Below are 16,579 nucleotides of genomic sequence, written 5' to 3'. Positions count from 1 at the left end.
GACCGGTCTGCAGCTGCTGCCCTGTATCCCCGGGCATGGTCACATGTGCCTAAGCCCCAAGTCTTGCTTGTCTAACACTACCATCTCTTGGGTGGGCTGCAAGGTCTGGCTGCCTTGAGGGAAATGACTGGCACCAGCCCAGAAGGATTCTCCTGCTGGATGGTGGGAAGGAGGACCATGCATCAGGCTGGGTTTGCTGCCTGCTGGCCATGAGCCTTTGGATGTCTGGAGTCCTCAGTAAAGGGCTGTAAAGGGCTTCTGTTGGGTTCCAGGAGGAACACAGAAAAGATGGCCAGAGAGTTGGGCTGGAATGGGCCTTTCGGTGTGTCAGACAGGTTTGGGTTCAATTCTTGCTTTTGCTGATCACCAGCCAGGCCCTTTCCTTCTCTAAACCCCAGTTTTCCACAGGGCATCAGTGCTCTGAGTCAGGGTCAGTACAGTAGGTCTTCACACAGGACTGGGAAGCTAATCCAGCCAATGACACTTGCCATCTTTTTTTTTTTTTTTTTTTTTTTTTTTTTTTTTTACCTTAAGTGAGGTAACTGCACCGATCTTCAGTGTTTGCATCTGTAAAAAAGGGGGAATGACAGCTGTGGATTGAGACCCTGGGTGTAGCACATTGTTATTATCCTTTTTTAAAAAAAAGATTTTACTTTATTTTTTTAAAGTTTGCTTATTTTGAGAGAAACAGAGACAGTGCTAGTGGGGGAGGGGCAGAGAGAGAGTGAGAATCCCAAGCAGGCTCAGCCCTGTCAGTGCAGAGCCCTAGGCTGAGCTCGAACTCATGAAACTGTGAGGTCATGACCTGAGCCGAAATCAAGAGTCTGGCGCTCAACTGACTGAGCCACCCAGGTGCCCCAAAAGATTTTATTTAGTAATCTCTACACCCATCATGGGGCTCAAAGGTACAATCCTGAGGTCAAGTGTTGCATGCTCCACTGACTGAGCCAGCCAGGTGTCCATTATTATCCTTAATGTAACTGTCATCCTTGTCATAGTTTGCTGAGCGCCCACTTTGGAGTAGGCCCTGGTCCCTGGGCCTCTCACTCTCCACTCCCCCCGCCCCGCACTCAGGCTCCAGACACAGCCCAGAGGTCAAAGAAGGCAGAGAGTCCAGTGAATGCCTCTGTCCTGTTGCGAGGGCCCCCAGTCAGTGCCCCTTCCCACCTCTTGCTCACTTGCTCACCCATTACAGCTCAGGGTGGGCCAACTCTTCATCCTGGGGCCTGGACCTGTAGATCGGCCTCCGGGTGGGCTCAGAGACCACGGTGGCTGGGTGGGTCCGGAGAGCCTGGTCCAGGGTTTGTCCTGAGTGTGGAAGGGATTGCAGTAGGGAGGGAGGCCAAAGGCCAGAGTGGCAGAGGCTGGACAAAACTGAGGGCCATAAAGAAAAGGGTGGGATGGCAAGGTCCAGAGCCACGAACCCGCCTGAGGGATGGGTCCGGAAGTGGGCATCCTCCTATAGCTTCCAGCGAAGGCCGCCAGGTAGGTAGGTGACCTACGGCCCCTGGAGCTCAGGCCGCGTCCCTAATGGGCCCCCGAAGGCATGCTCTCGGGCCGCTGCAAGTGGCGCGACCTCCTGAGGGCGTCCTCCAAGCTGGGGCGCCCGGAAGGCTGGGAAAGCCGCGGGAGCCCCGAGGCCACCACACGCCCACGCAGCCCGGAGGCTTGGCGCAGCCCTGGGGGCGGGGCGCCGGGAGGGCTGCAGACCCCGAACGACAGCGCGCGCAGCCAACGGTGGTCCGGGTCGCGTTATGTCGCCCCGCCCCTAACGGCGCAGCCCAATGGCGGGCGCTCAGAGGGCGGGGGGGCGGGGCCTGGGCAGCGGCGGCTGCGCGCGGGCGCGGCACCCGGAAGTCTGTGGCGGCGGAGGCGGTGAGTGCGTGGCTGGCGGCCCGGGCCTGCGGACTCCGCTCCCTGCAGGGCCGGCCCGGGATCGGGGGCGCGGGGCTCCGGGGGCGCCGGTAGGGAGGAGAGGGGCGGGGCCTCACCTCCCCGCCCTGCCTGTTTCCCCTTCCCGAGGCGTGGAATGGAAATCCAACGCCGGGTCCTGAGAGACTAAACCGAGCCGGAGGAAGCGCCCCATGCGTTACTGGAAGGCGTTTCTAGTGATCCCCGCCAGAATGGGAAGCCGGGTCCACTGGCAAGGCAGGGCCGGTCTCGCTGCAGGGAAGCAGAGACTGGCTGGGCTGGGAGCTGCGTGGTCGCTGCGTGGTCGCTGCAGGGTGGGTGGGCTACGCCCTCAGACAGCTCTGAAGCCCTGAGTCACGGTGCCACCTCCATGTGGCCTGCTGCGGGGCAGCCAGGTGACAGCTGATGTATGTCTGAATAGGCAGCAAGTGCTGGGTCATCCCTGCGCTTGGACACGCCTTTTCTGGGGTGGAGGAGTTGGTCAGACCATCTCCCAGGGCTTCGGGGGTGGGGGCTGGGCAGGGCTGCACCCAGGGCAGGGGCTAGCCCTGGTGCTGGGCTTTCAGACCCCCTTCCCTGACTGCAGCGTGTCAGGTGCTTCATGGCCTACCCCTGGGCCACAGCTTTAGACAGAGTCTTCTGCCCTTGGACCAATCCCTGAGCCTCAGCCCTTTTCCTCCAGCAGGGATATCACATGCTGGGCTCAGGCCTGGCCTGGCGTCCTGCTCCTGACCTGCTGACTGCTGTTTTGCTGCTGCTGTTTAGGCTCAGAGCTTTCTTCCGTGAGGCAGATGTGATGTGATGACAGCTATAAGAGGTGCCTACAGCTGGTAGCACTTTGGAATGCTTTCTCAAACTTGCTTGTTAATCCTCTGGGCAACTTTTTTGGGCAAATCTTCATTGATTGGATGCTGTCCACAGCGAAGAAAACTCAGGCTGAAGGGCAGATGGTGTTTCCAAGGTCACGCAGAGCCAGGGCCAGGTTCCAGTGCCTCTGTTCCACCTGGGCCACTGTCTCAGGATCCTGCCTGCTTTGGGTGACCTGTCTGGTGGCCTGGAGGCAGGAGGACGCAGTAGAGCCTCTGTCCCCTCCTCTCCAGGATCATAGTGCTCCTGTGTGGTGGGTGGGCTACCCTGGTGCGCCCCCCCCCCTTATCTGGCCTTTGATCATTAGCCCCATTCCTGTGACTTCATGATACTGATGTGTCCACAGACCGCAGGCCACTCTGACTGGGTTGCTGCCACTGCCTGCTTGGATATGTGGTGACAACAGCCTTCCCTGAATGAAGGAAACTGGCCATCAGCTCTGCCCTGGCTGCCCAGTCCCTGAGATGTTGTTACTGCCCTATGCTTCTTTTGTGACCTCATTTTGTGGGCTTTTAGTTATGTTTCACTGTGGATGTAATTGTGCAATGTCTTGGGGTCTCGTTCTTGTGTCTGGCTTCTGCACCAGAGGGCAAGCTCTCTGAAGGCATCCTTGGTGCCTGCCCGTGGAGGCTATTTCTCAGCCTGCTATTTCTGAGGATTTCTGTGGAGAAGTGAGGGGCCTCCAGAGTATGTCTGGAGTTAAATGGCCTATGGCAGAGAGGCTGGAAGGGCTTTTAGAAGTGGTGCCACACTTGTCATTGACACACCAGATGTGTGAGAACTGAGTCCATCCTTTGGTGACATGTCTGTTCGTGAGGACAGCACCATGGAATCTGTTGGTCCAGACCATGGGGGTTGGGTGATGGATTCCATGAAAACAAGGTTGCCTCAGGACACTGAGCTGCCTTTCCAGGTTATCAGTGCAGCCTTTTTTTTTTTAAATCTCTCTCAACTTTTCTTTTTTAGATTTGCAAAAATGATATATATATACTTAAAAGTAAAAAAAGACGTCCACCATCTCTTGGTGGCTACTGACACTCAGGGTACATCTGTGAAAGATTTCAGGACCACACTAATTTTAAGTGCTTGCTTTCACCCTCTTTTGATCTTTTGAGGGGTTGGTGGGAATACTCCTTTGTCCTTTATTAAGCATGGGGGCAGTGGGGCCACTGTGAGGCTGGGCTGGCCCCTGGCTTGTGGGGAAGCCAGGAAGGGTTAAGGTACAGGGGCTGTCCTGTGTCCAGGGCTTTCTGTAATATTCATTGTTCCCCTCATGTGTGTCACTCCTTTGAAATGCAGGGACAGTGACACTTGGTGTGGGGTTGAATTAGTGCTCCCTAAGCATCGTGGAGATCTTAGGAGAGAGTATCCCTGTGGAAAATTTGTCACGGTGAAATGCCACTCAACCAGAACGACAAAGCATAGATTGTAGAGTCTCAGTTGCTGAGCTGAGCTGGGCTGGCGTGCTGGCGGCGGCGGGGCGGGGGGGGGGGGGGGGGCATGTTGCAATGGGCCGCTGCTCAGAATATTTACAGACGTCAGGGCTTTCTCAGCCAAGGCCCCCAGAACAGCAACACTGTGTTCCCATGTGTGTTTACCTCCTCTGCTGGCAGCTGCTGGGAAGACATTACGCATCATGCGAAAAGAGCAGTGGATGCTTTCCAGCTCTGGCCCTGGGGGCTGCCACAGTGATAGCCTGGGCCGCATGGGGCGAGGATGAGGTGTCTGGCTCCTCAGCCCTGCCGTGTGAAGCCGGAGGGCCCCTGTCCTCTGCATGCTCTAAAGAAAAAGTCAGGCTGTCTAGCCTTAAAAATTATCCCAAAACGTGTAAAGTGCTTGGCAGAGTGAAATGGGGCTGCAGATTCTTGGGTCCAGGTAACCTCTGTGCAAAGCCTTAACGTGTGCAGCCAGCCTGGTAGGAGACTGATGTGATGTGAATCGGAAGCCTCAGTTTAACGAGTGTCTAGGCCCCCTCGGCTCTGTTGAGGCCAGAATACCTTCCCATTCATTCATGTGCATTCCTGTCATCCTTTGCTGCATTCTGGCCTAGCATGTCGTCCAGAGGCCTGTTGGCCTTTTTTTTTTTTTTTTTAATTTTTTTTTTTAACGTTTATTTATTTTTGAGACAGAGAGAGACAGAGCATGAACGGGGGAGGGTCAGAGAGAGGGAGACACAGAATCCGAAACAGACTCCAGGCTCCTAGCTGTCAGCACAGAGCCCGACGCGGGGCTCGAACTCACGGACCGCAAGATCATGACCTGAGCCGAAGTCTGACTCCCAGCCGACTGAGCCACCCAGGCGCCCCCCTGTTGGCTTTTTTAATTGACAAAGGAAAGTGATCCCACGGAGGGCTTAGGCTCCCCTCCTCTGGCACCCCGGTTGTCAGGTGTGGCTTTGCTCTCTGCTCATGTGGGTTGTGTGTCATGCGGAACTCACAGCAGCTCAGCTGCAATGGGTCCTGCTTTGAAGGGTTTGAGCCAGGGCTGGGTCCACTCTTGCCCAGTCTCTCATAAACAAACAGCCTCTTCTTCAGCCTTTCCGGAATTCCTCCCCACGCCAGCCTGCCTGTAAGAGTGCATATGCTTTAAATGAGCACCTCCATGGGTTGTACAGTGGGCCCAGCCATACCATTAGCATCCATGTCAAGAAGCTATGCCAGTACCCCAATGTCCCCTGTGTCCCCTCTTGTCCCCCAGACCAGGTGGCCCTGCCCTGACTTCTGTCCTAATGGATGAGTCTTGCTTATTTCTGGTTTCTGTACGAGTGCTGAGCAGTGTGCTGTCTGCCATGGGGCTCGCTTGTGTCATTTCCTGGACACTGGCACACGCACAGTGCCAGGTGTGGTAAGCAGGGGTGGGGCATGGCCCAGCACAATTTGTTAGAGTTTTAGAAAATTCAGTGACTAGCCAAGAGGGAGACTTGTCCTCCAGACAGATACCAGAGCATGTGCCAAAGCTGAGAGGCTTCATGAATGACAGGGCCCTGCAGAGACCTGGGACTGGGTGTCTGGGTATGGCTGAGGTAGGAAGCCCAACATGGACCGAATGGACGCCCAGTAGCTGGGAGGCAAGGGGGTCCGTACCACACAGTACCCACCAGAGCAGACCACAGGCTGACCTGAGAACTAAGCCAAAATACAACCATACAAGGAAGCCCAGGGAAATGGGCTCTAACTTGGGGACAGGGAGGGTTGCTGCTCTGTAGTAGGAGTGGGAAAACTTGTGGTAAAGTAACACAGTTTCCGATAGGCAGTGCCACAGGCAAGGCTACGAGGCAGGGCAGTACGGGAAGAAAATATTTGCAGCTCCTGGAGCAGACAGGTTGTGAGCCTGCCCACACCACATGTACCTCACTACAGATTGCGCAATAAAAGCCCAGGATCCTGTACCCAAATTGGTGATTTGTGGACAAAGGCGTGCAGGTGGCTGTAAGATGCACAACCCCTGGGATTTGCCAGTGAAACCATGGTGAGGGTGTTTCCTGCCACCCTGAGGAGGGCTGCCATGGCAGGTTGTGGTGCTGGTCAGGACACTCCTCTTGCACAGCAGATGGTACCTGTGCCGGATATTTGGAGGGAGTTGGGCTCACCTAAGAGCATCATCCTCTCACTGGCCATTCTGCCTCCTGGGTCTCTGTACCCTCTTCAACCCATTTGCAGAGCATGTGCACACGGCTCCCCTGTGGCATTCTGCAGGGGGTAGAAACTTGATGGGACCAAAACACCGGGCAGAGCCAAGAGGTAGAGTGAAGGCACGTGTCCCCTGGGAAAGCTGTGCAGCAGCTAGCAGGCTGGGGGTCATTGCCCCTCAGTGAGGACAGGTGTGCACGGCCAGTCAGCAGGAAGACAGGCCGTCAGGGTAACCCCACAACGCATACCCATACTTTGCTGAGAAAGATCTGGAAGCATATAGCTGACCAGATACGGGGCTCTTGTAGAATGTGTATGCTTGGAAACTTTCCAGATGAGAGTGTGCTCCTGGGTAACCTGGCTGTGGAAACCACAATCATAGACTCCGCTGGTCCATGGGAGCTGCTGGTTGTGGCTGCAGGGGGCATGGAGCCTTGGGCTGGGGATGGATGAGAGGGCAGCAGATGTAGGAGGACAGGTGGGACAGGAGGAAGGGAAGGGAGCAAGCCTTGGTGCAAACGCTGGAGGAGAGGATGCTGGTCGGTGTGGGGTGAGTGGCTGGCACAGTCAGTGTGTGCTGCCCATTAGCCCCCAGGCAGTGTGGGGCCGGCGGCTGTGTGGCATCAGGAATACATAAGAGGGAGATGGGCGACCCAGCAGTACTGAGGTCTGTCCCATCCCCCTGCCAGGTCCTTCCCCGTCTGGGCTGGCAGTGACAGTGAGGTCCTATCAGTGTGGCCCTAGGCCCCTCTTGCCTACTCTCCCAGTGAGCCTCCATGAGGTTGCTGACCTGCCCTCCCTGGCCAGGGAAATAGATCTTCACCATTGGTCAGTCCAGGTGCCAGGCCTTGTCCCCACATAGCCCTCACCTGAGCCATTGCAGCCGTCACTACATCTCTTGGCATGTGGCCCTGGCCCATCTTTGGCCAGGCTATCTGCCTGCCTGCTTGAGTTGTTTTCTTGTCACGCTCTTGTTAGATGCCACGTGGAGTGAGGTTTCGGGCTTGACTCAACTGAGGAGCCTGGTTCTTCTGAAAGAGGGAGTTTACCTGGCTGAACTTGGCCATTAGGATAGTGCTGTTGGTTTCTCTGGGAGGCAGGGGAGGAAGAAGGAGGCCTCAGCTGGAGAAGGCAGGTTTCAGAGGCAGCGGGTGAGCAGGCAGAATGGAGCATGCAGAGAACTCTCGAAAGCCTTATCAGCAGATGGGCTGGGAGTGCCTGGAAAGCTTCCGTGCTTTGCAGCCAGCACCGTGTGCTAAGAATAACTGGTGCCGAACTCATGACCCATTCTTCCGGTTTTGCAGAATTCTCAAGTGGTTAGGGCAGAGGAAAGCAGGAGTTATGATCTGGGAAGACTTCCTCTAGGTTTTTCAGAGAGAAAGGGGAAGCCCTTGGCTTTGGTTTGAAGTAAACTTCTTGCTTTTGCCTCACACCTCGTAGGTCCTTCAGGCTGGGGCTCAGGTGTGCTGAGGGGCTCCAGGGGTGTGCAGGGAGCGCAGGCCTGTGCTGCACAGGTGCTTACCTTGGATCCGCCCAGGCTCCCGGTGGAAGACGGGGCAGAGGTGCACCCTCAGGCTGTCACCCCAGGGGACATGGTGCTTCCTTCCACAGGGCTGTTTCTAGGCAGGCCAAGGACACAGCAGGAGGCCGAGGCTGAATGGGTAGGTGTGAGGCGGGCGGTGGGTGTGCTGCTCCCAGTACAGCCTCATGCACCTGCTTGGCCTGAGTCACAGTCCCTGGGCTGGGGGCCTTTGTCGGATGGCATCAGAGAACGTACTTCCAGAGCTGCAGCCTTTCTGTTTGCTGCAGGACTTTATGCTGAGCCCTATTTAATGCCAGAAAAGTCCTGGGTAGTTTTGTACAACAGAGTTGTCTTGGCCATGCTCACAGATTTTTATGTGAAATCTTGGTTATGACAAAGATTGCCTGGTTGCTGTGTGCAGTGAGGAGAGTCTGTGTGAGCTGTGGAATGTGGCGTCGCTAGGAACCCGTGGTGAGGATGCTCCAGAGGCATGGAGCTTGAGCAACTGACTGCTGATGCCACCTCCTCGCTAGTGGGGCCCAGCCCCGTGGTTTTCTTTACCGAACAGTCCAGGCCATAGTAAGTGTCTCTTCCAGTGCACACAATTAGCATGAAGTGATTTGTTCCCACCCCCGCCAGCCACTGTGCCATGCAGGTATCTTGGACACTTGTCAGGACAGTTGGCCACCTGACAAGCTTCACTCTCTAGCCCCATTGCTCATGTGGCTTCCCCTGCACGGCCTGGGCCACTGTCTGGGATCTTCCATCCCTGTGGGCAGCTCTGAGGCCCGGCTGTACCCTTGAGTGAGACAGCAGCCCCAGTGGGACCGTGTGTGGACATGGTGACTTTTTTTGTCACCGATCACTAGCTTTCCCAGGGGCTTCTCAGGCCCTGGGGTGGGTCGACCACTGGGAGAATGGTGAGGCCACCAGGGCCACTGCAGTGGGCATGCCGGTTTCTGAGCATTTCTGTGATGTGGCTGGGTGGAGGGGGTTATGGATGTGCCAGGGCAGTGAAGATGTGCGGTGCTGGGGGTGTCTGGCCTTCTGGAGGCCTTCCTGGGAACATGTGCAGGGTCAGGAGGCCCACTTGATTCCAGCACCCCACATGTGCCTGCTCCTTCCCTCTGAGTACAGCATCAGATGGCTACCCCGTTACCAAGGCACATGGGCAAGGCTCCTAATCGGACCCCCTCAGCACCCTCCTGCCTGTCTCTTCCTCCAGCTGTGGGCTGGCCCTGGCTCTCTGGGGTGAGCCTTGGCTTATGGGCTTCCATGGGCATCCAGATACTCCATGAAGTCTTGGGCTTGCATGCCTCATAGAGGTGGGGACCAGTGGGGTGAGGATGTCATTGAGCCCAGGCATGCTTCTGCCCAGGACACCACCCTCCCTTACACATTTTACCAGCTCTGGTGTCCTTTGAGGGTAAGCTCCCCAAAACAAGCAGAGAAGCCACCTAGCATGGATGAACCCCAGCCCCACCTGGCATGGTGGGGTCTATTGAAGCCGTTCCCCCTCCCTTTCCCACGGTGCCAGCCTCAGAACTGTGGAAAGTGGAGAGCAGTGTTTTCTTAGTGTCCCAAGTTGCCAGGCAGGCAGGCATACAGCAACGGGGGCAGGATACTGTTTGCCACTGTTGGCGGTTCCAGCCTCCCGCCTATCCTGTGTTCAGCCCGTGGTGGCTGTCTCCAGAGCTTGCTCTGGGAGCCCGGAAAGTCAGCCCTGAAGGTGGCCCAACAAACAGAGTGTCAGGTAGCATTTCATCAGGGCCTGGGTGGGGGCATGCTGGGAAAAGGGCCTTGCACCCATGGGACCTGCCCAGGTGAAGGAGGGTGCTGGCATGGTGGGAAGTGAAGCCGCGAAGGGGTGGGGCCGGTGGGCAGCGGGCCTGGCTTGAGTGGGGGGTGAGGGATTGGAGAGAAAGGCAGTTCCTGATGGTCCCCTCCCCAGGGGCTGGCTTTCCTCTGGTCCTTCCCTCCCAATGACCACGTCTTCATCGAGGCCGCAGCCCTGGGCTTTGTGCCCACAACTCTGGCGCCAGGCTGCCTGGAGACTCATCAGTGGCCTTTCCTCCAACCGCAGAGCCCTCCCCACTACCACTGTCTGGAGGGCTGGTCTGCCACCCACACAGGCTGGCTAGGATGGTGAGGTCCTACAGCCAAGTTGGAGGGCTCTGCTTCTGGCTTGTGAGCTTCAGTAGCCAGAGCTGCTCCCGGCCAATGGCCTTGCTCAGTAACTGGGCACACAGCCCAGAGAGGTGCACAGCAGGCCAAGACATGATGACCTCTTCTGACAACCCAGAGCTGCATGTCCCTGGTGGGGCAGCATGTCCCTGGGGGAGCAGCCCTCAGAACAGCCCTCTGTCTCGGGGCTTCGGGTAGGTGGGATTTCAGAAGTGATGGGCTGGCAGGGTTTCCCCCACTGACCATGGTTGGTCTGGTTGCCATAGACAGTGCCAGTTGGCCTCCTCACCTGGAGAATTCTCGTTTGTGGGAGAGACCAGCTCCCTGGGGGTGAGAAGGCCTACGTCTTCGGTGCTGGGCTACAGCCATGTGGCAGGTGGGACACTTAGGTCCCCAGGAGGTGCCACATGCTTCCTACCTCCCTGTACTGCGTTCTGGACAAGTTGGTCTGTCTCATTAGCTGTGTCTAATCTGCTAATTTAGAACCCACCGCTGAGGTGGGGGTTTTTTTTTTTTTAAGTTTATTTATTTTGAGAGAGAGAGAGAGACACAGAGAGAGAGAGAGACAGAGAGAGAGAGACAGAGAGCGCACAGGGGAGGGGCAGAAAGAGGGAGAGAGAGAATCCCAAGCAGGCTCTGCGCTGTCAGCACAGAGCCCGATGAGGGGCTTAAACTCACAAATGGTGAGATCATGCCCTGAGCCAAAGTCAAGAGTTAGGCACTTAACTGACTGAGCCACCCGGGTGCCCCCATTGCTGAGTTTTAATTCATGGTTACTATAGCTTCTGATTTCTCAAAGTCCTCTCCAGTGCTTTGTGAACCTCCTGATTTACTCTGTCTCATGTACTTTTGCTGCACATATTCTCAAGCTTTTTCTGCAGTCAGAGCATGGTTGGTTTACTAGACATGTGGGGATCACTTTTTGCTGGCTCTTATGGTGCTTTGTTTCATTATGTGGTTCTTTCTGACTGTCCTTCTCTTTGTCCTTGAAATGATTTGTGAGCCTTCTTGGAGGTTTAGCATGAAGATGAGAACTTTGGCTTGCCAGGTGCCTGAGGGCACTTACCCGTGCAGGAGCCACTCAAACCAAGTCTTGGCATGAGGATCCCTGGACCCCCAGTGCGGACTGGCTGTGCTCATGTGGCTTCTCAGGGATTCTCTCCCCTTCTGTGTGCTGTCCCTGTGGCCCCTTGGGGTGGCTGTGGATATAGTCCATCCTTACGCTAGGAGCATTGCCTTTCAGGGGCCCAGCTTCACCCTGACGGGGTGGAGGGAGGGGGTGGGTTTCCTACTTCATTCCCATCTTGGGGCAGCCCTGGGCCTTGTCTTCGGTCTCACTTAGCTCCATGGTCACCAGAGTCCGGTTTGCCCAGATGGACCAGTGCCTCAGGACAGGAATCATAGCCAGGGTACTCTGCTTTCTTTCCTCTCTGGGTCTTCATGTTCTCTGAGATATTGCCTAAATCCTGCATGACTTTGTTAGTTCTTGGCTGCTTTTAAGATTTTTGCATATTGTTTTAAGCATTTTGAGTTGTTTTTGCTACAAGGGTCAGTCCCAACAGCCTGCCCACCAGTATTGATATCAGGTGACCCTACGATGATGGCCCTAGTGGGCACTACCAGGGCACCCAGGGGTGGGAACCCAGCCTGCTCCTGTCAACTTGGGGCCCTCTTCCACATCAGGCACTGCCTTTGGCTCTGTCCTGTGGGGGCCAGTGGCCAGCAGCCCATCTCACATAGCTGTTCATCTCCCAGCATCCTGCACTTCTGCAGTGGCACTGGTCACCATGGTGACGTCTCACCTGCACAGCCAAGGGCTTTGCTGAAGATAGGGATTGTTCCCCTGAGGTATCACCAATGTCTGTACCTTTGGGGACAGGGAGGAACTTGGGGCTGAGTTGTGGGGGTCCCTCGAGGGCCTGTGGGAGCCAGTGGTGGCTAGCAGAGTGGATCCTTTCTCCCTGACTCCCTCCCCTCACTTCCCATCCCTGCCAGACCAGTAAGCAGAAATGAATGGAGAGGTAGGGACATGGTGTCATCCACACAAAGACCTACAGGTGGCTCTGAGCTGTGGTTGTGTCCATAGTGCCAGCCTCAGGCTTTGGCCCCTCCTTGGCTCTTCTGTGTTCTGTCACCAGCTCCCTTGCCACCTGTCCACCCACCCTCCCACTCTTGGGTACTGCCACAGCTTCGATGGCAGGATTGTTGTGGTGGGAACTTCCTTCTGTGAGTCCTGAAACAGAAAATGTTTTACTTCACAGACCCAAGAACTGGGAGCAATTGCACTGGCATCAGAGAGGGGCTCTAAGCTCTCTTCAGTTCCTACCCACCCCCATGGCTGGGGTAGGCTTCTCTTGGAACTGTTGTGTATGGATGGAAGGGACCCTAGCTTGGGGCAGTGAGCTGGAGCCATCCTTGGCCTACTCCTGCTGCTCCCATGCCTGGGGGGTGGACTGTGCCAGTGCCCCTCATAGCAGGCTGGTCCCCTCCCCTGTGTGGCTGCTCCAAGGCTTGGGGGCAGAGGGGCAGGAGAGGCAGAGTGTTCATGGTTTATGTTGAAACCTGGAGCGAGGATGGGCAGTGTCTGGGCATCTCATTCTACCTTCTCTATGAGCTGGGGGCCAACTCATAGACCTTCTTTACAGATGTGATCCCTCTCCCACCCAGGGCAGAGCCCAGACCTTGCTCTGGTAGGCACTGTGTGCTTAATACTCTTGGGGGACAGGCTACTGCACAGACCCTCCCCAATCCTAGGGCACCCCAGGCTAACGTGCTTGGAGCTCAGTTGCCTCCTCTAGACACACACATGCACACAGTCACACACACACATGCAGATGTGCAGAAGCACACATGTGCACACATACACAGACATGTCCTTATACTTACACATGTGCACAGACCTTCAGGCCTCACATACATGCACATACTTGCCCGTGAGGTTCTTTTGGGGGCATCTTTTTGGTCAGGGCATCTATGCAGCCTCTTTGCTATCCATTTCATGGCTGTAGGAGCTGGCTGTGCCCTGGAGTGGTGCCCTGGCTCATGCACACATACAGGACTAGAGACCCTCAAAGTCACCTCATCCCAGGTCAGTGGCCTCAGGATCTCATCTCTGTTCTCAACTTCGTTTGGGAAAAGACCTGCTGGTCCTAGAGGTCCCCAGGCACAGGGCCTGCGTGTGCAAAGGTATGCACTGAGTCCCCACTCCCCAGCACCTGGATGCATGTCCATATCACTAGCACATGTGCTTTGCCTCTTGTCTGCACCTGCTTACATGGGTGTGCAGGGTCCTCTGGGTCCTCTGGGTCCCCTGGCTCTGTATGTGCTGTCATGAGGGCATGTGCTGAGGGCCTGCTGTGGTCACTGCTGCAGAGCATCCCCAGGCCGGTTAGATATGATACAGCCCTGCCTTGAGGGGCTGGGGGGCTGGAATTGGTGCCATTTCCAGGGGCTAGGATGGATCAATCTGGGTGGTGGGCATGGAGCAAACCACAAAGCCACTCAGGTGTGGTGTGGGAGGGTACCCACCTGCTGCCCCCGCCTCACCACCCCCCCCCCCCCCCCACGTGGTTCTTGTTCTTGCTGCCATGGCCACTCTCCTGTGGTGTGTCAAGGGCCAGTGAGCATTGTAGGCATCAGGGGACAGTCTGGCCTGTGCTGATATGTGTGAACATTTAAGGAGATGGTTATGTAGTGCTGGTGAGTGTCACAGTGTCTGGCACGTGGTTCTGCCATGTCAGTGAGGGTCAGGGATATCACAGAGGTGGTTCTGTTCTGGGCCAGGGAGCATTGCAGGTTCGGGAGGGGGCAGTGTTCTGTTGTCTGCCATTTACTCAATGCATTTTTTTTTCCTTTTTTCGCAGACTGTGTGGCCCCGTGTGAACAAAGCTGCTCTCAGGGACCCATGTGCATCATCTTCTTTAAGTTTGATCCTCGCCCTGTTTCCAAAAATGCTTACAGGTAACCCCCTTGCTCTGTGTCTTCTGTCCTCTGTTTGGCATAGTGCCTGTGTAGGGACTGGCTCTACAGCCTGGGCCTGTCCTGTCCAACAGTGGTCACTCAGTGTGGGGCACAGCAGAGAATACCCCTTGCTGGTAGGAGCTCTGAACTGACGTGCAGAGGTGCTGAGACTTTGCTAACAGTCACTGTGCAGGCAGGACAGAGGAGCAATGGGGTCCAGGTGGGAGTGCAGTTCTGTGGTCTCTGTAGGGGCACCAGGGGCAACAGAGCTGGCATGATGATGACTAAGAGCCCAGTTTGGACTGGCTGGTCTGTGTTTCCAGTGGGAAGTGTGGGTGCTGGTGCTAACACATAGGGTCTGTCAGTCCTGAGCTGGAGAATGAGGATGGGGGGGGGGGGAAGCTGGGGGACCAGCAGAGGAGGTGGGGAACTGAGGCCAGAGAGGGGCGAGACGTGATCCAGTTCTCCCTGCTCCTCCCCATGACCCTGGGCTCTGGATGGTGCCCCTCCATCTCCCAGGTCACCCCAGTGGGAATCCATCCAAGTTTATCCAGGCTGAGGCTGAGAGGTAGCCCACAGCCAAAAGTGACATTCGAAACTGATCACTAGTACAATTGCCTGGGAAGTGTTCATTGTTTTAAAATCTGTACCAGGAATTATTTGAACGATTTTGACTAACTTCTCAGATTTGAGTCACCATGCAGAATTACACAGACACCATGCTGCCTAACTGTGCTTAATGAAACTCATTCCAGGCCAGGGGCTGGGGAATGAAGAGTTTCCAGTGTTTCCTTCATGCAGAGGAGTGGACAGAGGGGCCAGGCCAGAGTCCTGGAGCTGACCCTGATTAGCCCCCAGCAGCATGAGCTGTATGAGTCAGGATGCAGTGGGTGGGATCCAGGTGCAGTGATTTAAGCAGGGAAGTGTAACAGACAGAATTATTAACTGTAACAGGATTGGAATACCCTGGGCAGAGCCCTGTCCTCGCCCCCAGGCTGAGATTCAGACCTTGCTGGGGGCACAGCCATGGCGCACTAGATAACAAAGTAATCTCTGGGGTGCCACGGGTAGCAGAACTTGCTTGGAGTCTGCCTTCTAGGGTGCTGGCAACTGTTGCAAGAGGATGCTGGGGGAAGGCGCTGGCCACTGGGTGCATGCGGGAAGCCACAAGTGTATCTGGACTGATCTTAGGGAAGCCACACATGTTGCGGGAATGTCCTGAGGAAGCACATTGCATCCAGGAAAAGAAGCCTCTCCACCTGCGGTGTCTCTCCAGTGCCCTCTGCTGATAAAACCTAGTATGATACTAGCCACAAAGTTCAGCTCCTTTATCATGAGGAGAAAATGAAGGGCAAATTTGGGGCTGAGACATAATAAATGGATAACTGACACAATCTACCCCCTTGCTACTGAGGTTTCATGTGTGCCCTTCTATGCTCACGTGAACTCTTACACACTGATAAAATGACTCTCCTTCCACCTGACAAATGCAGAATTTCTCACACATTTTGATAGCAGTCTGACAGTTACTGAGTCTGTTGCTGGCTATATCATTACTTCTAGATTTAGGGGCAGCCTCACTAGATATGCTGTTTCTGAAGGTTACCTCCAATCTCCTGCAAGTGTGGGAGGAGGAAGGAGGTCTCTTGCTTTCGCTCAGGACCTGTGCATCACTGCTAAGCCCTCTCCTTATAGTGATTCATGGGTTGTGATTCAAGATGGCCTCAGTGTTTCTCTCCAGTGTATTTCAAAGCTCTAAGCCAAAAACTATATATGCCACCTCTGGTGACTGACCAAATACACTTGGTGTTTTCCCTGTTGTGGGAGGGCAAGAGGGGCTTCTGGTGGCTGGTCCTGTTCTTGCTGTGGGGCTGTCTGGCCCATGAGAATGGGTGGGCTGCAGGCCCTTGGTATCTGCGCTTCTGTACATTTGTGATGTGAGAAAAGGATGGGAGGAGCAAGGAGGAGGCTGCCTCGGGAGGTACACTGCAGCAGGGCCAGTGAAGAGACACCTGGTGAGCCGAGCCTAGGCTCATCAGAGATTACAGAGGGGCTCCCGGTGCCTGCAGTGAAATGGGGAGCAGGCCAGGCTCTGGGGCCATCAGCGTGGTGGGGAGATCCTGGCTATGCAGTGCTGCCAGGAGCCATCTGGGCCAGCAGGGCCTGCCCCATTGCCCCTTACTTGGGCTCCCTCCTGCTTTAGCCATCCCTGTCCTGGCCTGGGATGCACCAGCCTCTGCCTGCCGCCTTAACATCCGCTGCTGTGTCTTCATCTTACCCCCATCTATTAACTGGCAGGAATGGGAGTGCGTGCTGTTCTAACCATTTACAAGTGTCCAGCACAGTGGCATTAAGCACATTCACATTATTGTGCAAGCATCCCCACCGTCCATCTCCAGAACTCTTCATTGTCCCCAAATGAAACTCTGTCTCCACTGAACACTAACTTTCCATTGTTCCCACCAGCTCCTAACAACCACAGTTCTAATTTCTGTCTCTATGACCT

The 16,579-nt window shown here is 55.5% G+C and overlaps 1 protein-coding gene across 4 annotated transcripts in view; it reads left to right on the top strand.

Annotated features, from left to right (window-relative positions):
• Positions 1 to 1,810: 1,810 nt before the first annotated feature.
• The window catches only part of TANGO2 (transport and golgi organization 2 homolog), a 36,352-nt gene continuing 21,583 nt past the window's right edge, over positions 1,811 to 16,579 (top strand). Inside the window, exons 1-2 of one of the 4 annotated variants that reach the window (XM_019435610.2) lie at positions 1,811 to 1,875; positions 13,977 to 14,073. In XM_019435610.2, the coding sequence (XP_019291155.1) occupies positions 14,018 to 14,073 (56 nt within the window). In that variant the 5' untranslated portion in view covers positions 1,811 to 1,875; positions 13,977 to 14,017. Of the gene's footprint in view, positions 1,876 to 1,974; positions 2,215 to 13,976; positions 14,074 to 16,579 lie in introns of those variants that run through there. The other 3 variants (XM_053902253.1, XM_019435609.2, XM_053902252.1) reach the window with 3 other exon arrangements.

The sequence above is a fragment of the Panthera pardus genome, unplaced genomic scaffold (assembly GCF_024362965.1).
Source record: "Panthera pardus isolate Hobbes unplaced genomic scaffold, ASM2436296v1 HiC_scaffold_15, whole genome shotgun sequence".
Lineage (NCBI taxonomy): Eukaryota > Metazoa > Chordata > Mammalia > Carnivora > Felidae > Panthera > Panthera pardus.
Note: the sequence above shows the minus strand (reverse complement) of the source record. Positions and strands in the feature narration are given on the sequence as shown.